This window comes from Astyanax mexicanus, chromosome 12 (genome assembly GCF_023375975.1).
Source record: "Astyanax mexicanus isolate ESR-SI-001 chromosome 12, AstMex3_surface, whole genome shotgun sequence".
Classification (NCBI taxonomy): domain Eukaryota; kingdom Metazoa; phylum Chordata; class Actinopteri; order Characiformes; family Acestrorhamphidae; genus Astyanax; species Astyanax mexicanus.
In genome coordinates, this window is record NC_064419.1 from 31,908,912 (window position 1) to 31,935,448 (window position 26,537).

Sequence of the window (26,537 nt, forward strand, 5' to 3'; positions counted from 1 at the left end):
AATTTTAGCAAATATTTTGTGGTTGTGTCTTTAAAGAGCTAAGTCCTTTTCTCAATATATTTTTATATATCAGAAGGTTGAATTTCTAAGAATATATTATAAGAATGGGCGAAAATCGTTTCTTTTTTTCCTTTTCGTGACTTTTATTATGAAGGCAGCGCTTTGTAGTAATGTTGTCACATCCTGAGGCGGTGCGATATTTAGCGGGAGATCCTGAAGTTGCCGTGTGTTTGTGTTTCTCTGTTTGTTTATGTTTATTTATTAATTTATAGCTGTGTGTGTGTCCTATAAACTGTCAGCACTTTTACAGTAAAGGACCTAACCCACTGTACAAGAGAGTCCTGAACCCCGAAACCGGTAAGAATGAGGGTTAGAGAGCGAGCTCGTGTACTCACTGTGTATCTGAAGGCTCTGGGTTTAGGTGTGTGTGGGTCTGAAGGCTCTGGGTTTGTTTGTTTATTGTGTATATATTATTTCCTCTCCGCAGTTTTCGGTCATGTTCTCGGATATTACGGAGCAGAAGGAGACCCTGCTGGCTCCTCCAGGAACGGAGAGGCCGGTGTTCTCCCGGGATGAGCGCACGTACAGCGGCTGCAGTGAGGGCTTCGGGCTGGGGGAGCGCAGCTTCCAGCGGCAGTACGCGCACATGTACGCCGCCAGACTGATGCAGATGCGCGGCATCCTGAAGGACAGAGCCGAGCAGAAGTGGGGTGAGAATTCTGGGTGTACTGGTTACAGTGGGGCAGCGCTTTGGAAATACAGAAGAATCTGTAAATACCTTATGATGGATTCTAGGAGCCAAAGCACCTATAAACTAATATCGAATACAATATAATTATTACAGATTACCCAAGTCTCCCGGAAGTTGCGGGAGTCTACAATTGATATCATATCCATAACGGCTCCCTGATGCCCGCAAGTCAGATAAAATCTCCCGGAATCTAGAACGAGTGGCCCAAGAGTGAACACATAAAGTGCATGCAAAACAGAGAGTGTTCTGATTGGCCTGTTCTTTGCAAAGAGTCTCTGGGTCAGCCAGTCAGTTTTTAGTGTGGGCGGGCAGTGTTTTTTTTTTTTTTTCCTCCTGGACGGGATGCGTTCAGGAGCATCGTGGCTCCCATCAAAACTCATTTTACCTCTGACTACTTTAAAGCATATCCATGTCTGGTAAAAACAGTGAAAGTCTTGCCCGCTGTACAGTTTGTAATAGTAATTTTAGTGTTGACCATGAGGACTAAATGATTGCAAAAGGCATGTTGAGGTAAGTTAAATGTGACCATATATAAAAGTTCTATGATCCTTTGGTATGCTTTGTGAGTGCGCTAGTTCTTGTTTTTGTTTTTTTGTTTTGTTTGTGGGGTGGTTGGGGGGAAGTTCGGGTCTGGGGTACCTCACTGAAATTAATTGTTGCAACTTGGGATGTCTGATCATTTATTATTGTTATTATTATTAATTTATTATTACTTTTAGTATTATTAACAAGGTTAAAACAATGATGACGTTACAAAACCTGAGCAACTACCTGGGACACCAGGTTTACATTAAAGTTTATATGAACTCTAACTATGAATTTTCTACCTACTTCCACTGCTGCTGGGGCTATTCAGCTAATTATATTAGACATATGTGGAAGTCTAATGCTTTTTAACACTGATTGATTGATTTATAAGTTATCTGACCAGGAGAGGCTGGGTTCCCTTCTATATTAGCCATGATAATACTTTCTTGCTAGCTAGTAAGCAATGAGGCTAATCCAGCAAGCTACCTCTATAAAGCCATACTCCACTTTTATCCACACTTTATTTTTCTCCAAATAATGGACACAGCATCGCTCTGCTGAAGACTCTCAGCCGCTCTCCCTAATCCACACTACACTATTATCACTGTTTCCCTCCCAGAAATACAGGAAACTATCCCCATTTTAAAGAATAAATCATGATTTTGAATATTGTGGTGATTTTATTTTTAAATACCACTGATACTAATATAATTATTTTATCCAATCTAACAGAAATTATTATTATTATTATTATTTTTTTTTTACATTTAAATACCCTTAAATAAATTCTTCTTTAAAAAGTCACATGGTTTACACACATGCAGTTGATATTTTGATATACATTTGATATTTGCACTGGTGAGTTTTTAATGTTTTTGTTTGTTTCAAGTAAAATGTACTCAAGGAAAAGTGGCTTAAATATATGGTGTCCATTAATATATTAGTGCAGTTAATATTTAAGAAGCACAGGCTAGTACAATATGTCTTCTACAAAGCCTTTTTTGAATCATGCAAGATAACGCTTGTGGACTGGAAAGTCAGCCTGGATTGGCATGTATATACCTTTTTATAATATTTATTTTCTGTCCTTAATTAATCCTGAGTTAAATGATCTGTATTGGAATGATGTTAGTTTTACTTAGCTCTGAGATTTTTGTGTATTACCGTGCATATTCCATGTTTATATCTGGATTTTGTTTTTATTCCTCAGTACCGAGACTCAGTCTGTGTCCCATGCATTGCGAAATTATGGAGCCCAACAACAAAGGAAAAAATGAAACAGGAAGATGTCTGCCTGCTGCTGTGTTTGGCTAGTGATGCTGATGTCTTTCCTGGGTAATCAGGTTCCTGTTATTAACTCGATGTTTCATGTTTTTTCAGGTACTGACATACCAATCAAGAAGCTCTGTGATCTGCAGATGGGTGAACAGTGTGTGATCGTGGGCACCATATTCAAGCACATGGAGCTGCAGCCGTCCATACTGAAGGAGATCAGCGAGGAGGTAGTCCAGAAAATAAACCAACCCATCAATCATCATTGGATGTCTCAAAAACAGCACTTTTGCTGCAAAAAGAAATGGGAATCTATTTAAAAAGATATCACAAATTTTGGAGCATTTGTATTGGCCAAGCCTTGAACTTAAACTGCCAGATTTATGTCAAAAATGTTTTTTGTAGATAACCTTCTTTGGGGGTTGGAATGCTGTTAATGTAAACTTTTATGTTCTGTTTGTGATCATTTGGAATATTTCTTTTCTTTACTTTTTTTTTTTAACTTTCTTCTTTATCATTTCTTTTGATTACCTCAGCACAACCTGCTGCCCCAGCCGCCTCGTGCCAAATACATCAGCCAGTCAGACGAGCTGATTCTAGAGGATGAGCTGCAGAGGATCAAACTGGAGGGCAAAATCGAAACAGCCAAGTTTGTTACTGGTAAAAATGAGGGGTTTTTTGTTTTTTTTTTATAACCCTTATACCGGTAGTAATATATAACATACATTTGAGTTTGTAATGTGTTGACTGGATGGTCTCAGTTTGGTTCATTTACTTAAGATTTCACAAAATGTATTAGATCTGCTTTGATAATCTGTTTTATTGGTCCACAGGGAGTGTGATTGCGATTATGGGCGCAGAGAAGAATGATGGTAAATTTACAGTAGAGGATTACTGCTTCGCTGACCTTCCTCCACAAGCTCCCAGAGAGCCTCTGAACTCAGATCGGTAACCCAGTCAGCTTTTACACTTATTTTTAAATTGGGAAAAATAAATAAACCTTTGCACACAATAAAAATAAATGCACTTTTATATTTATGTAATGCATCTATCAGTTAGAACATCAAAACCAATACCACATTAAGGGAATAACATTTGATCAAGGTCTATATATGAAGAGCTTTTCTACACACCCCTCTGACCCATTATTCTGTTTCCACTGTAACTGCAGGTTTGTGCTCCTGGCTTCTGGCCTGGGATTGGGTGGTAGTGGAGCAGACAGCATGCTGGGACTGCAGCTGCTGATTGACATGGTCACAGGTCACCTTGGGGATCTGGGAGAGCAGAGCGGGGCAGCTTCCATCTCTCATGTTCTGCTGGCTGGAAACCTTCTCAGTCAGAGCACACAGGACAAAGACTCCACCACCAAGGTGGGTGGAGGAAGGTGGAGGTTCACCTTAGATTACCTGTGGAACTAGATGTTTCATTACATAAAGAACATACTGTGCAGTGAACAAATGTTTGCCCCAATTTCACATTACACATATGACCAGCGAGTAAGGACTTTGCCATCTGTAGCCTCTCTCTGAGGGGGTAGATGGTAATTTCTTCCCTTATCACTCCTGTTGTGAAGCTGGTCAGCACAGGCCTCTGCTGGCTGATGTATCAGAGCTGGGAATCTGGCACTTTTCTCTGCATGAGTTGGGTGCTTGTTGATGTTATATTGGTGGCTGTTTGATACATAGTTTGAGTCATATTGAGTGAGTGGGTGGGTTAATTGCTAAAAGATAAAACGTGGGGGAAAAAATGAGAGATCTCAAGGGCCCAAAACATGCAACAGTGTGAAGACCAATTGGAATGTTTTTATTACCAATTGATGAGTGAGTGATGAGTGAGATATTTGATTGTGAATTTTCAAATTCATATTAAAGATCGAGTGTAGATTGAGTTCCACACCTAAATATTATTGCATGGATAAAATTATCATCAAAAAGATATTTATCGGCTTCTTATTTCTGTCGTCCAGGCAAAATATCTTACTAAAAAGACACAGGCCGGCAGTGTGGAGGCCATCAGGCTGCTGGATGAACTGCTAGTTCAGTTAGTGGTGAGTTTTATTTTATTTTATTTTTTTATTTTTTTATTTTTTTTCCTCCCCTCCCCCCCCCTTTCGTCCCTGTGAATCTCAGTGGTTTCATACTGTCAATAAAGTCTTCTTCCAAGTGTACCAACTCACCTTCTCTGCTTTTTACCTCTTTCTTGCAATATTTGTCCCCTGCAGGCCTCTGTACCAGTCGATGTAATGCCAGGAGAGTACGATCCCACTAACTACACTCTGCCCCAGCAGTCTCTACACCGCTGTATGTTTCCTCTATCTGTGCCTTATCCCACCCTACAGCTTGTCACCAACCCTTACCAGGCCGTGATGGACGGAGTCCGGTGAGTAACTGCCAATATTCAAATATATGGATATTCAAACGTAATAGGGGAATTTGTTTGACAACTTTATTTGGTTTCCCGTAATGTTGATTTACCATGTTCTGTAAAACTCCACTGATCTTTTCATAAGCAGAGTTAATATGAAAATATTTCAAAATAAAATGAACATAAATAATTACGAAAAGCAGTGTTACTGTCACTTTAAGACCATTTAATGATTTAAATAAAATAGCATAATGCATTTAAACCCTTTTTAAATGAGAACAAGCTTTTAATTAATAATAGTTTAGGAGCTGAAGACTTTTTTTCTATTGTGTCTGGACAGTTTTCTGGGCACATCAGGTCAGAATGTGAGTGACATTGTGAAGTACAGCAACATAGATGATCACCTGGAGATCCTAGAGAACACAATGCGTCTCCGCCACCTCGCCCCCACTGCCCCGGACACACTGGGTACAAAAAAAACCTCACACACACCACCAGTCTGTCCTTCTTTAAATATGATCAAAGATAATTTTGAGTATTTTCTATCTATACTGTTATTTCAGTATTATTTTCCATTTTCTAATGCCATTAAATGTGATGTATTGATATATGGAATGAATATTAAATATGTGTATATATAAATGTAAAGCTTGAAATTCTTTCCTTTTTTTTTTTTTTTACATACTCACTTATGCTAAAATGCATGTATTGCTTGCAGGTTGTTACCCATTCTACCAGCAGGATCCATTCATTATGGCAGAGTGCCCTCATGTGTACTTTAGTGGAAATGCACCGGCGTACCAGTCCAAACGCATTAAAGGTCAGTACTGGAGTCTACATTCACATTACAAGACTCTTTAATCTGTTTTGTTTTTTTGCTCAGATTGGCTTTGACAATTTGACCTGTCTCTCTGTAATGTGAACAAATCCATCCAAATAGTTACAAACTATTTTTAGTTTGCAAAACTAATCAGATATTTAAAATGTTTCTGAAATGGTCATTTGACTCTCAGTTTAGAAGATTTGTTTCTCCTCATTTACAGAAATCAGATCCTGGTTTGTGTGACTGTCCATATGTCCAATATTTTAATTTTATGTGGCATTCACATCTGATCTAGGACCACATAAGAAAATGACTCAAACTGATTTAAAAAGATCTTTAAAATCAGTTGTCTCGCATTCATGTAAAGAGTACTTCAGCCTGGTCAATTAAATGTAGCTTTATGTAATAGACTAGCAGCACACACTTTTATACCACATGAATATGGTGGCTATTATTGTTTATATTATTTGTATTATACTGTATGTATTAATTCATAAAAGTTGTGGTTATAGTGTTGACTTTAACTTCTCTCTGTTTCTTAGGACCAGAAGGCCAGGATGTGCTGCTGGTGGCCATTCCAGAATTCAGCAGTACGCAGACAGCCTGTCTGGTAAATCTGCGCACACTCGAATGTGAGCCAATTAGCTTCTCCACCTTCTCCACTGAGGATGACGATGAGGAGATGAACATCAGCCACTGAGCTTCCACATAATCCTTGCAACGTGTGCAACTTTTGTAGAATGTTTAACAAGAAAACCCTGTTCAAAAAGCATATTTCTTTCATAGAGAATCTATTGAATGCTTGTTGAGACGAAGTAAGATTTGACTCCATGGCTGTCTTGGTCACCTTAATAACCATAGTTAATGTAAGTCCAGCAGAAATATATATATTTTTCTCTTTCACACTGCCGGTCATAAGCTTCAGGCAGCTTTGGTAAGAGTATTTTCATGCTTCTGTTTTCTATTTTTTCTTGAACAATGTTATTTATGTAGCTTTCTTTCAAACAATAAGATACAGAAGGAACTGTCTACATATAATCTCAGACTGTCTTGTCCGTACTAGACTGTCTGTAAATGGTTAAACGACGCAGAGCACAGAAAATAGATAAGCCTTTATTGGATGGAAAAATGACAGCCCTTTTCCCTCTAGTCATTCAACCATGAGGACACTTTTCAGACAAATCGGTCCTGTACATGATGTCGAGTTTGACAAGTAAAGAAAGGATTGCTTATTTGTATGAAAGAAATGTAAATAAAGTCACTTTTGTATAAACATTGTTATTTTTTTTGTTCTGTGGGAAGAAGGGGGGGGTGGATTGAGTGGACTGGATTGAATCTCTGAAGGTTGGGTCCAGTGTGTGTAGAACAGGCTGCTTTGTTGCATGCTTGTTGGTTATAAATAATCAGAAGAGAACAAAAAAGGTTGATATGTTGACTTGAGTAAATGAACGTTGAATGCTTTGCCAGTATGCTGTGCCAGATGCAGAGGAGCAAAGAACTGCTTATAGACTCCCTAGGACACATCATCTGTAACATTTCACTGCTTTCAACAAACATTCCAGTTGGCAGTAACCACCTGGTGTAGATGAGTCAAGATCAAAGCCAGTCTTTTAATTCCCATGGGCAAACATTATCCATAACAATCAAAATTGGATGGATTGCTTGAGCTAGAAAAAACTGTGCTCTCTGCAGAGCTGGAAATGATGGCCATTCCTCCATCTTTTCTGAATTTACTACAGAAGTCATCATCTTTCTGGATATCTACCAGTATGCAGAGTTGGCTTTGAACACTAATTTAGTAGACGATCCAACATGTTCATCTATTTTTTTTCTATTTGGAACTCTGAACAGAGATAGAGCTTCTGGATAGGAGTAGAGATAGATAGATATATACTCCTGCCAAAGTGTATTCATGAGTTTGCAGAGGTGTACATGCAGATTGTAGGCTGTGTTTCCACTGTGTTCTGGAACTGTACTTGGGCACACTTGTTCTGGTGCATACTCTACCTTCTTCAGTTTTCTGACCCTTCAGTAATCGTCAATTTTTTTAGCTGTAGTTATAGTTGTAGTTGTAGTTGTAGTCGATTGAGTCTGTAATCTCCAGCTCAGGCTGGGCGGGGTTTTCCTCTGTAAGCAATGAGTCGTACCATGGTGTGGTGCTCTCTGTAGTTGGAGGTAACGTGGTGGTTGGTGTTGTAGTTGTTGGTGGCAACGTCGTTGTAATCCTCTTGGCTGCCAGCAGCCTCTGTTGCCGCAGGCGACGGAGCTTCCTCAGCCGTAGTTGCCGGAGACGTGCTCTGGAGATGTCTTCGTTGTTGGCACCAGGAATTCGGTTACTAATGACCTTTCCATCACGGGTCACATAGGTTTTACCTCCTCCAGGGGTAATCAGTGGGATTGGTTTGTTGCCGTGAAGAGCCATGATCTGCTTGATGCGGTCCCAGTTGGACTTGTTGAGCTCAAAGTTGCAGAGGGTGGCGCCAGGTTCAAATCCAACCACACACAACCGAGTTTGCGAAGAATAGCCTTCAGCACGTACAGTCACACGGTACTCACCAGGGTTTAACAGACGAAAGTAATCCCCAGCCTCACCTGAAAGAGAAAAAAGTTGTGAAATAATCTGTGGTCATTGCAAAACTAAGAGAGTGCAAATGTGATTTTCTTCTTTCTAAAATGCTACCCTAGTTTTAGGGCTGCAACTAATAACTATTTTAGTTTTAGACTAAATTTTCAATAATATTTGTTTTCTATCCAAAGACAGCAGAATCCATTAAATGTAGGATTTAAATGCTGAGAATAAGTTGAAATGCATATTTAAGGTTAGATGTTCCCCCATACAGTACACATTTTTATATCTCATCAAAAACACCAATTAAGCATCTGATGTGTAACAGAAAATGTTCACGTATTCATTAATCTACACAATTTGATGTTAAAAAATTTCAACAGTTCTCACCTGTGGTCACATCATGGTTGACTCCCTCGACAGAGACAGTGGCATTTTGGATGGGATTACCCTCCTTATCATTCACAACCCCCTTTACCCCCCGATGCACCTGCAAAAGATCAACAGTTCTTAGGAAAAAAGAACTAGTAAAACCAGTATATTTGGAAATACAATAGTTTGAATGACGCATAAAAGCAGGCAACAGTTGTTGACCAGTTTACCTGCTCCATAAGTGTGAGCAGAGCCTCTCTGTTGTGTTCCCACTCCCTCAGGAGCTCACTCTCATGGGGGAACTTGTCACAACCCAGGAAGATGGACAGCTCAAAACAATTTGTGTGCAGATAGCTGAAATCATTCATACCTAAAGGAAATCAGACAAATATCTGAGCACACATTTATTTATTACTGGTTAAAGTGAAGGTAAAGTTAAAAAATTAAAGAGCACTCAACCAGACAACTGTTACTGGCATACATTCCAAAAGGTGGAATTTTCTTAACAAATAGAAAGCAACACCTTTTTGTTCCTGCAGTGAAGGTTTTATTTAAACCGTCTAAACTTAATACTCACTACCGGGAATTGGCTTCCACTTGGCTCGGTTAACAATTCCCATCCCACCTGTGGGGTCCTCAGTATGGCAGCCACCCCGGTAAGTGTTGGTCATTGATCGGTGTGTAGAGGCATAAGATATGGCCAGCCAACGGAACAAGGAGTTATCTGCAACCGTTCTGATCTCCTCCTCTGCCTCAGCATCACCATATGTACCCTCCCTATGCCCCTCAGGATAACCCTCCTGATACCCTTCATGGTACCCTTCGTGATCCCCTTCAGAATGACCTTCATGGTAATACCCATGGTTCTCCTGATGGTACCCTTGGCTCTCCTGATCGTAACCTTGGTTCTCCTGATCGTAACCTTGGTTCTCCTGATGGTACCCTTGGTTCTCATGATAGTACCCTTGGTTCTCTCTATGGTATCCATAACTTTCCTGGTGGTAGCCATAATTCTCTTGATTATAACCATGGGTTTCTTGATTGTATCCATAGTTCTCCTGATGGTATCCAATGTGGAGGTAAGGGTTGGGTTCTGCTTCTTCCTCCTCCTCCTCGTATTGGCGCTTGCGCCGTTCTGCTCTGGGACTGAGCTTCTTCTCTAGTTCCTCAGACTCTTTGGTAAGACGCCGCATGTCAAAGGGGTAAGTGACCATCCGCTCACCCCCTTGTAAGTTTGCTCCTAAAACAAATGGATGGCTTTCCATCCAGGAGATGAGGGCCCGGGTCTCCACAGCCACCTAAACAATAACAGGTCACAGACAAGTTAGGTTACTGCCAAATATATTTTACATTGTCTGGTCATGGGTAAAATTACTTCTAAAACAGAAGCTTTATTCCTTTTAAATTAGATTTAAAAGTAGAATGTATATTTCTCATTGAATATTTTAATAACACTGCAAAACATCCCAGATTAAGAATGTTTATACTATGTCCCTAATATATGCTTTATAATGCTTCTCTTACAGGTCCATTTTCAGCAAGGTATCCATCAGGAATAGGCACATGATGATTAGGGGTCAGTTTTGGCACCATGCCCTTGTCTTCTGCATCCCAAAATCCACTGTTGAGGTCAGGGAAGTTTTGAAAGATGTCAGCACCATCTTCTGTCCAGTGACCCAACGTCCAGCTGCCCAACTCCGAACCCTAAGACAAATAGAGCAAGCTAAAGCTAGCTAGAAAATGTAAAGAACAACAAATAACAGACTAATGGAAAAATGTTAAGAAAACAAATCTCATGGAAAGAATGGAAAGTTGGTTATAGTAGAGTCTAAAATTCAAAATTAGAAATATAAAAATAGATAAGATCTAAAGGTGCTGCTGCTCACCCTTTCAGAAGCTTTCACATGGCCATCAGGGTTGAGGGAAGGAACTATGTGAATGCGTATTCCGTCCACCAGGCGGCGCACTCTTGGGTTGCCGTCCTTGTACTCCTTACACAGGTACTGTGAGAGCAAAAGCAGGAGCTCCCTGCCTAAAGCCTCATTGCCGTGATATCCAGCTGTGTAGCGGAATTCTGGCTCTCCTGAGCAGATAAGAAACAGTTAAGTTCAGTCAGTTTGAGTCTGGGCTTCACTCTTCATTAAACTTGTAGCATCAAGAATTTCAAGGTAAAAAAAACATAATGAATAAAGCATTTTCATACATTTACATAAAAATGCCGCTGGGACTTCAAACCTCTCTCCAAACATCAAGAGACACCTGCTTAATAATAACCTTGGGATAACTACTCAAACCCTAACTGATAACAGATTTATTCTTCCCTAGTAAAATGTGGTCTTTTTCCTGATAGGTAGGGGTTTCAAAAACGAGCTAGCTTAGCAAATGGTGCTCTTGTATATGAGCATGTGATTCCATAAATGTATGTTATCTCCTGCAGATCTTTCTTTCAAACTTTTAAAACTACAAGGAATCCCAGCTTTATTAATACCAACATGTGATGAAGACAAAAAAAAGAGCTGAGACATTTGGCCTAATTTAATTTTAGCCCATGATCAGACATTCCCTGGAATCATTTTAAGAGTAATTCAACTCCTCAGTTTCTGGGATTTCTTACCTGTCTCGTGAATCCCAGGGTTATCTGTGATCTCCATGGCATAAATCTCCAGACCTTTTGCACTTTTGCCCAGGCTGTAGAGCCTGGTGATGTTGGGACATTCATCTGAAACAGACTTCATCAGCTGCAACAAAAACAACATTAAACAGTATTACTGGAATAAATACAAAATAATTTACATACAACCCTGGATATTTAGTTTAAAGATGAATAACTAATTAATCCACATATAGCGTAAGCCATTCATCGAAATGACAGTTATTTAAGCCTAGTTTATCCATTGTTACAAAACACCAATTGCACACAAGTTCAGTTTCCCTCTGACCACCCTACCTTCTCCATGTCCTGATAGTTGTGGTGCTTGTAGTCCAGGTCATCTTTAGCAGTCACCTCATTCTGACTCTGGTACTGGCTGAGAGGATCTGAGTAACAGCATTACTATTGTTTACTTTTTGATTACTCTTTATTTTGTATGTATATTACTTTATTATTAGTATTAAAGTATGTTAGTGGCATTGTACATATATTTGACTATTGCGTGCAGCTTAAAAGTCAAATGTCACATGTCAGGAGGCTTACCAGGCAGAGGGCAACCCATAACCTCCATCCTCATGCACATGGTGCCATTCCAGCTTTGGGGCAGGATGCGGATGTAGCGTGCCACCACAGGCTCCACAAACTGAGACATTGCAGGAGTGTATTTATCAGAGTTTCCAAAGAACAGCTGAAAAGTGAGCAAAAGGAAGAGGAGGAAACAGATCAGTGTTTAAAATGGGTAGATAATGGGAAAAAAAACAAGTTTATTCAAACTCCCTGTATCTTTTTGACACTCTCTATTTAAAGTAACATACATGAGAGAAAACTATACACCAGAGAAAACAGAGTTTGCCAAATGTGGTGGGGGGGTGAACAAGCATCAAGGAACTTACCCACTCTGAGTAGCCATCATGAAGAACAGTCCATTCTCTACTGTCATTGCTAAAGGCCACATAGTATGAAGTCACATAGTCATTTCTAAAATATTAAGCAGAAAAACATATGCTTTTAATATACCTTAAGAAAAATCATGTGAATCAAGAGTCATGTTTCCGGATACATAACGCCTCTATATAAAATAATATAGCAATGGTACATATTTTCTTTTAAACAGATAATCATATACTTCTACATATATAATGTAATTGTATGTACTATTAAATAAAGGTCACTTTTCTTAGAATCTACTAATTGCTGAGATTGGTATTGTCTAAATGGACCAATTTTTTTTTTTCTTTGATATGTCTCACTCTATGGGGTCGTCTCTGCCTTGTGTGATGACCCCGGTAAATTCGGTGAGTGTCCTAGCATCCAGTTCAATCCAGTGAACCTTATCCTCCTGATTACCACACCAAGCTCCTCCATTCATATCATCCTCATTTCCAGATGCCTGTAACATAAGAGCAAAAAAAAACTTTACCAAGATCTGGGTCCAAGCCTCCTTTGTGATTCATTCATACTAGAGACCACAACTAGACATTTTAAAATGAATGAGAAAAACAATGGAACAATTGGTTTGTAAAAGCAGGGCATATAGTAAACAGGTAAAGCAGAAATGTGATTAGAAAAAAGTGATGTGTTTAATAGATGTCAATATGAAACATAAATGTCCGTCTTTGTTTACCTGAATATTAAGACGAGCTCTGTGAGAGCCATAGCGATGTTGACTCATTGAGGACGTCAACAGCTGGTCAGAATCCACACGATGAGACTCCAGTCCCAGAGGAGGACAAACTAAACAGATAACATATACATAATTCATCAAACAACTAGATCCAACCAACAGCATTTTATCTTTAACTGTACAAAAACATGCTACATGCTATATTGTTGGTGTTCTGCTTTAAGTGTTTAATTCTACGGGGCAGTTTGCCAGACATGGTTTAAGCCTAGTCTTGGACTACAGCATTTAGAATAGAGATTTTTCATTGAAAGCAAATGTAGTCTACGACTACGGCTAATCCCTGTCCAGAAAAGAGACCATATGTTTGTATGTGATTCACGTTACTGAGATTTTGGATAATTGAATCCAACTAAGTGATGATCGCAAATAACATGCAGTAGTCTTAAGCACTCCCACATTCACTCCCACCATTTTTTAAATGAAAAATCACAAGGTGAACAAGCAGTTTTAATAACTGACAATGTTAATTTATACAATTTTACAAGCTGTAATGACCATACTATTCCAAGAAAACAGTGTTTACAACTACCGGTATATTTGTTGGAGGGTGGAACACTATGGATTCTTGAAAGGATGCTAAGTTTGATTTTTTGAGAAAACAGTATTTTCCCCCAGAATAAACAGACTAAGCTTACGTTCCATACATGTGCATGACACTAAGCATGCAGAGAAAATGATGCCTCAAATTCAGATGTCCATAATTAAAGCCTTTTTGCGTGTCTGTCAACAGCAGCACAACACAAAAATCCCCTTATTCCCCTTTATTCTATCATGATGAGCCACATGCGTGACCTGTGGTTTTGAGAGTTTGCTGTGTGCTGTTTTGATTCAGAATGAGACCACATTTATACATCTGGACTGGAATGTTTCAGAGTTCCTTTTGAAAAGAAACAGCTGTGCAATTGGGACACGGCTTTGGCAGAAGATCGTCTGGATTAATCACTCAAAATGAACAAAAGCCTCACTTTTACAGAAACAATCTTAGTAATGGCCAGTCTGCATGACCTTTCAGATGTTTTGTCAGGAACCTGCTCTCTCGAGCATGTCTCAGATGTGACGATATTGGGGCTGATTAGAGCTTTGGACTGAAACTGTGACTTGGCATGAGAGATTTTCAAAGCTCTGATAGAGGGAGGTGAAGTAATGCTTCAGTTTGGGACAGAAACCTCTGCCAAAGTTGATGGGGAGCTTTCAGATCGCGTTAATCAACATTCTTACACAAGCCTGTTCTGGTGTAAAATAACAAAACAGTTAGAACAGTTAGAAGTCAGAACAGTTTACGTCAAGGTTCACACCTAATTAAGTATACCAGGGCAGAAAATCGATTTTCATCATTTCCTTTCCTCGAATTGCGTTAATTGACTGATGGTATGTTTTGTGCTCAAAGTCTATTTTCTTTAGTTTTCAGAGCCAAATTAGTTTTTCTTGCCATTTTGTGTTGTAATATATATTTATTCTAAATAAATATATTTCACACAAACTATTTAGATAAGATAAGTAAAGTGCCTTCTGTTTGAGCAGTAAACGTGAGTGAGGTGTCTGCCAATCATGCTGGATTATCACTGAGGCAAGAAGACAACTAAGTAACAATTTCTACCTCAATCTTTTGAACAACCATCTTTGGTTGAATGTATCAGTAACTGAAGTGTTTGAAATGGGTTTTCTTCCTGTCCTGGTTTTTGCTTGCATTTTAACAGTGTATGAATATAAGTTTTTTTTTTTCTAGTGATGTGAATCAGGTGCTTTAGAACACTGTTCAGTGACTCTGCTCTGCATCATCAATATTTACTTATTCACGTGATATTTACCAGTAATGAGTTTAATTTGCTTTCCCTGTGCAGGAGTGAAAACAGTGTGCTTTTCGTGATAATTCTGATCATTTGGGTGTATTTATTAATCTGACGTTATTCTTATTATTTGTGTTACAAAACTATACACATATAATAAATTTAAAAAACACTGACAGTGATTTAGACATATAATTCTGTCGGGAGACAACAGTGCTTTCAGACGAAATGTCCCAACTGGTGTTTTATTTAGGCAGCTATATTTAATTATAAATCTACAATACGGTAGTACAACTCATTTGAACACCAGAAAAGCTTAATCAGGTGTGTGGGGAAAAAGGTGAAATGGTATATTGTGCAAAGCAGCATATCAGGACCCAAGTCCGGAAACAAATTTCGGCAGCTGTGTTTGACTATATCAAATGGCTTTCTACACCTAAGAAAGCGCACCAAATAGATTACAAAGGTAGGTTCTTTTACAATAAGGTAGTGCATGTAATTTCCAATAAGGAAATGTACAATGTGTGCTTCTTGTAAACATTGTGTATAAAACATTATTGCTGCTCACCTATGTTTTCTTAGCTAACCATAAATAGAAAGCTGGTATAATTCTTGATTACACTTTACGTGTACAGTTAAGTAAAAAGGCAATGCAGGAAAAGTTGTCTCACTTTTTGGCTCCTTGTATACACGAGGGGGAGGTCTTATAATTCTTCTTGCTCTCTCCTCTTCTTCCTCCAGTCTTCTCTGCTCTCGCTCTAAAAAGGCAGCAAGTCATAATTTGACTCTATCGGCAATGACAAACAGACTCTTCATGCAAACAGAACAAAACAACATTATATTCATTCTTGTACAGATAAACTGATATGCACAGATGTCCAACTTGGGCTTAGTTATAACATTTCCTAGAAAAGGAGTTTTGACATTGGCTTTGTCGATTGTCCATGACTTGTGGGTTCTTATAAAAGCGTTGCCAAGCATAGCAAAGCTTGCACTGGCCTTGAGAAATGTTAGATGTGTCCTCAATCCTAAAATATAGTAATTTAATACATATAAGGGCTCAGTAAATATTAAAGTGGCTGCAGTAAAATAAAAAATAAAATAAAAATAATAATAATGCACATACAATTATTGTAAACATATAGCAATACAAACCTGGCACAAGATCTCAAAGTGACAGAATTGGTAATATAAGGCCTAGTTTTTTTTTTCGTTAAATAATCTTTAAATCTTAAATATTAGCTTAGAGCAACGTATATACAGCAAACTACTCTAATTCTTACCTTTATAATCTCTTAAACGGTATACCTACTGTTCATTAAGATTAAATTACGATTTGTTCATTAATTGCTAGAAAAGATTTAGTATCTACTATGAAAGTAGTGGCAACATGGATTCTGTAAGCACAAGCAAAAACTCCTGGTCAGTCAGTCTGTTTAAAAGCGTTCCTGTTTTATTTCCATGGTTGGTATAAACGGGAATTTGTTGTTAATCTGTTCTTTACTTTATTGTGTCAACATTTTGTCAGAAGGTTTTTCAGTATGTCCTTGCATATTACACAGTCTTGGTGATTTAAGGAGTTAACCTATATAACAGTCACTCTTTTGAGCTACCACTGAAACATAGATCAATAAATAACATCTGGTACTGTGTATCAGTCCTAAAAGGCTTTGCATTGCTGAGGAAGCTCTAGTGACTCTACAGTTACAGAATCCTCCTCTACCCCCATTCTCCATACTTTCTCAACACACACACACACGACGCACACTCACAGACACGTGGCAGTATTAGCCAGAGCCTAAACCACAGCTTCCCCTACTCTTCTCAGCTTTTCCTTCAGCTCTTTTCCCATCCCATACTCTCAGCTCTTTCCCTCTCTATCATTTTGCCTTTTTACCCATGTTTCACAACATATCTCTAGTGGTCTCTTGTGGTTGCTTTGTATCTCTCTGTATTTATCTCCCTTTCTTCCCATCACACTTTTTCTTCCTGTGAATTCCTTCTCTAAGCTCTAGTTCAGCACATATGCATAAATCCCCTTGTATCACATTCTTCTTGCTCATAAACCTCCCTCTGCCCTTTCTGTCTCCCATCTCAGATGTTTTTACGGTTATAAAAAAAAGAGAAAAGTTGTGTGTGTGTATGTGTGTGTAGTTCTGTATGTTACCCATTAAACACTAATAACTTTTATTTACATCTAATAAATCTGCTTCACACTTGCTGCATGTCTGCAGTCAGCCCGTCCTGCAGTTCTGCTGTAAAGTGTAGCTAAGCATAATACACATGATAATCAATCTCTCACAGCTCCAGGCCTGTTTACAGCTACATGTTCCGCTCCGAGTTCAAATAAAGTTCAGATATGTAGTTGGTTTTATTAAATGGATTACATGTGCTGTTGCATGAAATCCTTCATATGACCTAGGTCAGGGGGTTCTGACACTTTCACAGACCCCTTTTGGCTGCAAATAATCAGCCCAGACATTTATAACGCTGTTACCCACTTTTTCTTGTTTAAGCTTGTTTAAGATCCACCTACAAGAGGCCACAAATTAAGATGTAATAATAATTCAAATATTAGAACATTTATAATATCTTATACATTATGCTAAACTAGTAGCACATCTGCACAAAAGTATTGAGATACCTGCAAATACATTTTTTTTCCATAATTCTAAAAGGAAGAAAACAAGATTAGGATAAAAAAACTCAGGATATTGGGTGTTGTGTTGGGGAGCACAAGTTATGAGTTTTCCAATAACGTAGCTAGTAAGTGGATGCACACAGCTGCAGTTAGCTAGTGCTCTTCTAAAAAACTATAAGTGCTTTTGTGCTGGAACTGCAGATATGCGTGCTGAGTGTATCATTGTGTATGTGACAAATAGGGGTACTGTAGGCTACAAAGGAACCAAGCATTTACAACCAAGGTTTTACAACCAGCACTTCTTACAGTACCAATTAAAGGCAAAAGCCTCATGATTTATCTCCTTAACAAAATCCAGGCTTCATTTTTTTTATCATAATTGTTAGATGTTACCTCCTCAGTCTATTTAAGGCTACAATAATTACTCAGTGTGCTACACTGCTATTGTGGCCAACACAATGACAGTATACTTAGCCATGAGCTTCACTAACTAGTGCTAATTTGACAGCGTGGCAGAGAGATGTTCAAGCTTTGTGTGAAGCGACACAAACTTTGTATCCTACCTCTCTCCTCCTGCTCTTTTCTTTCTCTCTCTCTCGCCTGTTCTTCTTCTAGACTCTTCTCTGGAGAACACAAAAAAAGAGAACATTAGTACTCTGAAAAACAAATCCAGGCTGTAAAACAGCAATAAAAGGTTGTGAGATATACAAGAAAGAAACTCAAGCACCAAACATTTGGATGATTAATGGCTAACTGGACAGAACAATGTTGATAAATCACAGTTATTTATTTTTCTTGGCACAACTATCGGTGTGCTACGGCACTTGCCAAGATGCCATTTGATTTGCACAGTAAAAACCAAGCCATCATTCTGATATCAGGACAAGTAATCAGAATAGACAGCTGGACTGTATTGTTTCTGCTGGACTGGAAAAGATAATACATCCAACACTGATCTGTTTGTTAGAGTTCATCTAGCTAAACCTATGCTCAATTTGATAATTCTCATTTTCTCTTAGAACAGATCAGTTTCAAGTCAGACAAAACTCAACACTGGGTCCTATTATGCAAGTTTTGAATACAGGGGCAGATATCACACTAGTAAACCACCTTGTGGTACAGAAACAGCGGAAACTGTGGTTAGATTTTCATTTTTTAATCGTACAACAGGATATATCCCTTACAAAAGGCAGTATTATTTTTTTTATTTATCTCTGTCTGTTTTATGTTGTTTTGACTTATTCAAACTGGCCAGTTTCACACTCCATCACTTTCCAGACCTTGGCGTCTGGACCACCATGACCATGAGTCTGGAAAGCAAAAGACTTAGTGTCCCATGGGACATTCCTCCTTTTGTTTTTTTCCTTTTATGTGCCTTTCCATCTACTTTGCCTCCTTCATCTCTCCTTCTCAGAATGACAGGAATGAAGATTACGGCATCTGGCTTCACCTGATGTTTACTTTAGAGTAAAAGGCCAAAGTGAAATGACAGGCCACAGTGACTGTACTCTATTTCAAGTGGGGAGACGAAGGCCACAACTGTCATGCTTTTATTTACACAATTGAACTGGATACCCTCTACTGTAAATCCCTCCAGTAAGTTCAGAAAAATCAGAGGATCAGTGCATGTCTGTGCATTTCACAGTGTGTATAAAACAAATGATTTGTTTACCATGTCCATACTCATACTCCTCGTACCATTTGTTCTCGTAAGGCGGGATTGTAGGCTCCTCTGTAATGAAAGGAGACAAAAGGCCAGAGTTACTGTTAACTTCTAATTTTCAAAAAGATTAATGGTTAAAGGGGAAATTGACCCCTAAATTTATGGTTGCTTCCTCAACCATTAGTATAGAGCACAGAGTGTAAGTTAGCCAGCACTTACATCTAACACACACGCACACACTCGGCTTTAAATCTGACAGAATAAAACTGACACACTGTTAAAAAAAAAGACTGGACATTTTACTGACCACAATAAAATAAGGCTACTATACATTTTGCAGCATTTTTTACTGTTATGATAGTTATGCTGCATTTTCTTTGTCACTTATCAATGGCAGAATGGAGGCCCTGTGGTCATGGTTCTGTAAAAATGTGAAGTAAGAATTTAGGAGTTAAAACTATTAATAAAGAAGGCCATATGACACATGAAACGTTTACCACTGTGCTACTGTTGTCTATGCCAAACACACCAGGCATTTTTGACTACACAAAAACAAAGTCTTTAAATGTACTTTATCACAGCTTTAGCTGTGCCATTAAACAGCTTAATTTGTGTTTATGAGATACATAAACCCACCCTTCAAATTGCTAGAAGCAAGAAACCAGTGTGGGTGTTTGTGTCATAGATGGAGCCAAGCAGACTTGGCTGTTATTAAATAAGGTCACTTACAGAACACTACAATGCTACACATACTCTTTCAACTGATTAATCTCCCTTTAATGGTATCAAAGTTGTGGTGCATGCCCAGGTAAGTTGGTAACTGCTGCTTTGTGAACTGTGTCTTACCCAAAATGTCCACCCAATAAGTTAATTAATTTCAGTATTACTATAGCATGCAAATGCAGCTCATAAAATGCCTACATACCTTTGTATGTGAAAAGATGGTAATTCTAGGCCAATGCCCATATGTAATTTTAAACATGCAAATCTGCCACTGCAGACATAATCATTTATAGAACTTACAGAGAGACAAGACACCCCAGTATATCTTTAAAACTAATTTAAATAAATAAAAAACTAGCTTAAATCAATGAATATTAAAGTAGTGTCAGTCAACTGTGTGACCTACAGTTGGTCCTTTTCCAAAATATAATAAATATATCAGCAAGTATCAGTTGGTCAGAAACCCTACCGCCACACTTTTTTTCTATGTTGCATTATGTATAGCTATCGGAATGACTGTGTGTATATCATTTAAACATTTGTAAAAAATATATATATATATATTGTAAAGGAGTCTAGAATTAAAACTGTTAAATATATATTAGCTATCATATAAAAACTGACTGACACTATCAGTTAATTTTCCTGGCCATACTGAACAATCTGCTTGTGCCTACTGCTTAATGCTCACCTGAAAGACTTCTATACAGGCATTTTCTTACCTGTAGCACTGTAATTCCAGTCACTGTCAGTGGGGCTGACCTCTTTACCATCTGGGAAGGGTAAATTCTCTGGCTCCTCTGGCAACTCATCTATTAAACAGAAATTGATGAGTTTAAATAGCAATAAAAACGTTTGCTTGTAATGACAAAAATTTAACAAGCAAGGTACCGTCTTCTTAATGATTTAAGACTAAAGAAGGAACTACAAGAAACACTTACATGTAGCATCCCAGTAATCCTCATCTTCTTTACCACTGACACTGACAGCTGGAACTGTAGGGGTGGGATCTTCTACCTTCCAGTAATCACCATCTTCTGGATAATATGGGCAGAGGGTATGTTCAGGATAGATGAGGAGATATAGAAGTTAGGCTGCCTAACACTTTAACTTAAACACACTGCGAGTAGATTGGAAAAATCGGAATTTAGCACAGATGTTTCACCTGAATCAGGATAAGGGTTTGGATACTCCTCCAAATCAGTAAAGACATCTGTGGGGAAGTCTGTAGGAGCATCAGTTGGTTTCTCTGTGAGTGGATAACTAGGTTCTGTTGTGGCTTTTTCTGTTGTGTACACTGTAAAAAAAAAAAAAAAAAAAACAAGTTAGTGGCATTTGATCATGCACAACCAAAATACCACCAAATCTACAGATTTATTTGTCACACCTAGCACATTCATCTCTAGAGGGTGGATTCCCCAGATAATGATTAAGCCTGGTCATGGACTTAACTGTAGCATCAATGATAATTCACCATTGGAAATAATTAAAAAAGGTTTAACTTGCATTATAGTATTAATTAAACAACAAATATTCCTAACAAACCTTCATCCCAGTATTGGTCAAGGTCTGAGTCAAAAAACTCCTCATCATACTCAATCACAGGTGTGGTTGTGGGTGGTAAAGTGGTAGTGGTAGTGATTATGTCCTCTTTATTCTTCTTTCCTTTCTTCTTTTTGTCTCCTTTTGGCTTTTTGGTAGTCTTCTCACTCTTGGATTTCTTGGTGGGCTTTGGGCCTTTGGGTTTTTTGGTGGGCTTGGGTTCTTTCTGCCTCTTTTCCCTTCCTTCCTTGTCCGGTCTTCTACGGACTCTCTTCACTGTATTAAGCAAGGAGGAGAAACAGTTAGAATTAGAAAACAACTACAAGAAATAAATCAAAACTTCTTGGTAACAGTTAAAAATACATAATTTATTTGTTCAGTTAATCATAACTTGTTCATTTAAATTGTTCCATTGTTTACAAATGATGAAGTACAGTTAGTATTTTTTTAAGTATATCATGTGTTTTATTATTATAACTATTTCTAAAGTATTCTTTTTAAAGAATTCCTTTAGATCAACAGGCAGAATTTGATGACACTTCCAGCTAACCTGATTTAGAGCAAAGCAGGGATTTTAGCCAAGCTGCCAAAGAATCCCAGAGGGAGAGTTAAAGGAGAGAAGTTTAAGCCTTTCTACTGGTAACATCTTTAAGAAAATGCAGACAAAGTCAGCAGTGTTCACCAAGAACAATTCGGTTGGGCTCTTGGCAGGATGAGCTCAGGCTCATGTGTGACTGCTCCAGAGCATCAAATTTTAATCATCAATGCTTTTCTGTAGAGATTATCTAAATTATGCACCCAGCTGAACACCTGGGTCAAATTAATTACAGTTTTTTTTTTTTACTTTTAGAAATAACTTCACCCTAAGCTGCCTATGAAACTGAAATAAATTTTAAAACATGTACATGGAAAGCCCTATTTTTCATTGTACGTAGATCAGTAGAATCTGTGAAATTCAGTCCAGGCTAAAAAAATGCACAAACCCGGCCCATTTGGCTCTTTCACAACTGCCCTATTGCTGCCAAAAAGACACTACTCTTTCCTTCAGTCCTCAGGCTCAGCTTATTGTCTGGCATTCTTCACCAGGTCTGGACAAAAACAGACAAATAAATACAATTAAATCAAGAAGGGCATCCAATTTAAATGTGCAACACATGGCTCAGGGATGCTGGCTAATTCCAAAGAAACCCTGTCCAAAGAGACTCTGGTTTCATAAACAGACAACCAGAAACAAATATTGATTACTAAGTGATTAAACCTGACAGTGATACAAATGGACATTGGTGTGCAGCAGTTTGAAATCATACTAAACAGTCTATTACCAAAACGGAACATTGTCATCACTGTCTTACTTTTACAAGAGTTTAAGAACAGATTGAAAAAGAATTGCAGCTTGTGTCTTGTATGGACAAATTTTGTATTAAAAAAAAATAAATAAAATAATTGCTCGGGATGAATAAATGTGCCTGTTTTCATTTGCATATAATGCTAAATATGAGACTAGCTTCTATACATTATTCAATATATACAGCAGAGCAATAAGCCTTTTGATTTTATAGGTGTTTAGTGCAGTTTAATAAAAATATATAAATATGAATATATTTATATGAATATGAATGTTTGCATACCAGTAAAATGCCATTTAAGCGCTGAACATAAAAACCCAAATACAAAGCTCTGACACCAGTGTTCCTTTAACCCTTACTAATCCTGATTAATCAGATGTCCACTTACCGCTCCAGGCACACAGACAGAGTGTGTGTGTGTGTGTGTGTGTGTGTGTGTGCCAGCCCTATAATTGCTGATGTTTTAACTGCAAAATATAAAACTTCAAACATATGTTTACAACCAATGGAAAATAATGAGTAAATATATTGTGGTGTAGGGTCCAGACTCCAGAGTTAACGGGTTTATAATACTTTTAATAGCTTTACAGCACAGTTTTATAGCATTATGTGGTGCTAAACTTACAAAGGACCTCTAGGTTGATGCTGGCCTGTGATGCAGTTTCTGGGTTTTCAGCCACACATTTATACACTCCAGAATCTTCTGCCCTGGCACTTTGGATAAGCAGAGAGCAGGATGTCTTGTCATGTCTCAGCACTCTGACATTTGCGTGGTTTTCCTGGATTCTCCCTCCATGTGGACCAATCCAGTCAATGTTTTCTGCTCCTCCAACCACTGAAACCACAGCAACAGCAATTAGCACATTTATGGACTTGTGAGTTGCAAAGTAATAAAGTCTTTTTAAAAGCTTCTAACCTTTGCATAGGAACCTTTTGCTCTCTCCCACCTGAATCTCTCCGTGTGAGGGGGTTACCGCTACTTGTAGCAGATCTGGTGAAAGAAGAATGAATAGACAAATGCACGTCTGTCAGTATTCCTGTCTTTGGTCTTTTTATATAAGTGATTCTACAATAGTAAATACTATACATTTTCTTACCGCAGGAAAAGGTATTTTTCTTTTGTAAAATACAATCAGACATACACTTACAACCACACAATGTTTATTCTTTCATCAAACAAGAAGGATTTGGTGCAAAGAGATGAAAACACACACACAGAGACATACACAAACAGGATTCCATGTTGACCCAGACATTCTGGCACTCAAGGCTCATCCTGTCCTGTCTCACCGAGTTCTTTCTGCCCTCCAGAAAAGGTTTCCGAATTTTAGACACCTTCCCCCACACTTCACTGATCTCACTGTTCAAACATACAGCAAGACTAATGACTCCATCACTGATTGTGTGTGTGTGTGTGTGTGTGTGTGATTAGGATTTGCAGGCTGTTTAGTTAAGCTGTCACTCAACCTTCTTATCCTCATCCCACAGGAAGAAAACAATCAGCCCTCAACTATCTACAGGTATCTACAGCTTTTTTCTAATGTTCAAGAGCACACAACAACTCCTTCTCCCAAAATGTATGTACAAGAAAATTCTAAGAAAAAAGGAAGGATAAGATAAAATGCAAAGAGACAAAAAGTTTTTTAATACAGTTTTAATCAGAATTTTGGGTGCAGTGCTTTAATATGCATCACTCTAAGAGCATTCTATGAGCATGAGAAAGAAACAGTAAGTGAACTCAAAAGGAGAAACTCTAAGAGCATGATGAGAAAATTATTGTGAGAAGCCAGGGCAAAGAAACTTTCCAACACTACGGTAAAAAAAACACAGAGAGAAACCAAGACTCAAAATGCTCGATAAGAGCATGAGGAAGAACCACTGTGAGAAACTAAGGCTCAGAAAGAGAAACTTTAAGAGGATGACAAAGAACCACTGAGTGGAACCAAGACTCGAAAAGAAGAACTAAAAGCATGAGGAAGAACCACTTTGAGAAACTAAGGCTCAGAAGAATAAACTTCAAAAGGATGACAAAAAACCACTGAGTGGAAACAAGACTCAAAAAAAAAAAAAAAAAAAAAAAAAAAAAAACTAAGAGCATGATGAAGAACCACTGTGAGAAACTAAGGCTCAGAAGAAGAAACTTTAAGAGGATGACAAAGAACCACAGAGTGGAACCAAGACTTAAAAGAAGAAATACTTTAATCACAAGGAAGAACCACCACATCTCAAAAGCAGGACAAGCAGTACCTGACAAAGAACCCCTCAGTGGCATAGTTAAAAAAAGAAGAACTTAAAGAGAATGTAGACCTCAATAGTCAAAAGATGGTGCACAGATGGTGATGGAAGACTGCAGGTACGCACATGTGGCATCCACTGGCAGATACAGAACACACAGAGTAAAAATGTGCACCATCTGGGGGTCCTTGAGAATAAATATGAGAATCAAATGTCAAAATCTGTTGAAAATGACACCAGGCAAAGACCGACTAGATTTTTTGGAAAATATTGCATCACAAACACACACACAAGCCTGTCATTACTCATATTTTCTTAGTAATATTAGATTAATTCACTCAGAAACACACACGCTCAAGTGTCTGTTCCCTTTAGTTACACTCAAATTTGCTACACTGTCCTGTCCTACTTCTCTGCTTTTTGAAAAACGTTAATGTTGCAAATGCTCATTTTATGGCTGATTCAGTGAGTTACACTGCTCCTCATTCATTTGCAAGACTGTAAACACTGGAATGAATGAATGCAACACTCATCTGTGGCTAAAATGTTCCAGTCAAGAGAACTACTGAGCCAATTGAGTCTAATATTCAGGATTGCTGGCTGCAGTCCTGACACCTTTACTCCTCTGCCAGGTTTGACTTGGATGAGTTTAAGCTTATTTGCAAACAGATGTAGTATTTTATTTTTTGTTGAAGCTGTCAAATCTACTAAAGCTTGTGCCATGACAAACTATAGCGTCATCCTTCAAAGCCACTTCATTCATTTTCTGGCATACTGGCCATTTTGTAATAAACCCCTCCTTTTTGCTTTTTGTTATAAATTTACTATGACAGTTTTCCTAAAATTACAATGAAACAACAGTATCACAGTAGTGCTTAGAGTATTGTAATATACTGAATTGTAACACCTGTACCATGATATAGTCCTTGCCCTAAATTTATGGTGAATTATTCAACAACAACAATATTTAGTATTCAGCAATTTTCCATTGTAACATCTGACAAGACCCATTTGTGCTTCTAATAACATGTGAATGTTACACATTTATTTTCCAATGAAATTTGTATTCTTTTTATTTGTTGAAAACAATAAAAAGATGAACAAATATAAAAACATTAAACTCTCAGTTTAACCAATGGTCTAGCTTTATCATAAAGAATATAGTCATAATAATAATAATAATAATAATAATAATAATAATAATAATAATAATAATAATAATAATAATATCATTATTATTTTAACACTTGTCTATATCTCTATTTCCCTTTCTTGAATGTAGTTTCAGAATAATAAGTCATATGATCTGCAGATAGGAGTTAAGGGTTAATATCCCTGTTGTGTACCTGTTGCAGGCTGGATCTTCCCCTCCCCACGTTGCTTGGTTTCTCCATCCAAACCCAAAACTCCACTCACAGACACTCCTGAAGCTGAAATCCAGCACTGCAGCAGCACAGTCAGACTGAACACAGACAGAGAAGCGTTAGTGCTGTGTGCAGGCATGGTGCTCTACACACACTCCTGAGACCAGGGACAATCAACACAGGAGCAGAGAACTGAGGAAAGAGAGCAGTGAGACTGAGAGAGAGA

At 38.1% G+C, this 26,537-nt stretch overlaps 2 protein-coding genes across 3 annotated transcripts; one reads left to right on the top strand and one right to left on the bottom strand.

The window, feature by feature from the left end:
* Positions 1–183: 183 nt before the first annotated feature.
* On the top strand, positions 184–7,011 carry pold2 (polymerase (DNA directed), delta 2, regulatory subunit). The gene is made up of 11 exons (XM_007247100.3): positions 184–357; positions 488–710; positions 2,660–2,781; positions 3,088–3,211; positions 3,385–3,499; positions 3,723–3,921; positions 4,518–4,598; positions 4,773–4,930; positions 5,256–5,383; positions 5,634–5,735; positions 6,281–7,011. The coding sequence occupies exons 2-11, from the start codon at positions 497–499 to the stop codon at positions 6,436–6,438; spliced, it is 1,401 nt and encodes a 466-aa protein (XP_007247162.2). The 5' UTR covers positions 184–357; positions 488–496; the 3' UTR covers positions 6,439–7,011.
* On the bottom strand, positions 6,836–26,537 carry aebp1b (AE binding protein 1b). 2 transcript variants are annotated; one of them, XM_007247099.4, is made up of 22 exons: positions 26,294–26,537; positions 23,629–23,703; positions 23,338–23,547; positions 21,370–21,642; positions 20,990–21,121; positions 20,766–20,858; positions 20,547–20,636; positions 19,111–19,170; positions 18,002–18,061; positions 15,469–15,555; positions 12,951–13,060; positions 12,577–12,716; positions 12,220–12,304; positions 11,870–12,014; positions 11,624–11,712; positions 11,291–11,414; positions 10,563–10,759; positions 10,201–10,380; positions 9,254–9,974; positions 8,907–9,046; positions 8,695–8,794; positions 6,836–8,330 (listed from the first exon to the last, which is right to left on the bottom strand). In XM_007247099.4, the coding sequence occupies exons 1-22, from the start codon at positions 26,448–26,450 to the stop codon at positions 7,786–7,788; spliced, it is 3,813 nt and encodes a 1,270-aa protein (XP_007247161.3). In that variant the 5' UTR covers positions 26,451–26,537; the 3' UTR covers positions 6,836–7,785. The 2 variants fall into 2 exon arrangements, with proteins under 2 accessions (XP_007247161.3, XP_007247159.3); XM_007247097.4 differs by having other exon boundaries at positions 20,766–20,861.

Bases quoted from the DNA above. Each gene is read 5' to 3' on its own strand.
- aebp1b (XM_007247097.4), bottom strand. From the start codon at position 26,450: ATGCCTGCACACAGCACTAACGCTTCTCTGTCTGTGTTCAGTCTGACT. The intron at 13,061-15,468 runs GTGAGACAACTT...TTATCTGTTTAG, and splicing joins TGTATACAAGGAGCCAAAAA to TTTGTCCTCCTCTGGGACTG. The intron at 10,760-11,290 runs GTAAGAAATCCC...TTATCTGCTCAG, and splicing joins CCCTGGGATTCACGAGACAG to GAGAGCCAGAATTCCGCTAC.
- pold2 (XM_007247100.3), top strand. From the start codon at position 497: ATGTTCTCGGATATTACGGAGCAGAAGGAGACCCTGCTGGCTCCTCCA. The intron at 3,922-4,517 runs GTGGGTGGAGGA...TCTGTCGTCCAG, and splicing joins ACAAAGACTCCACCACCAAG to GCAAAATATCTTACTAAAAA. The intron at 4,599-4,772 runs GTGAGTTTTATT...TGTCCCCTGCAG, and splicing joins AACTGCTAGTTCAGTTAGTG to GCCTCTGTACCAGTCGATGT.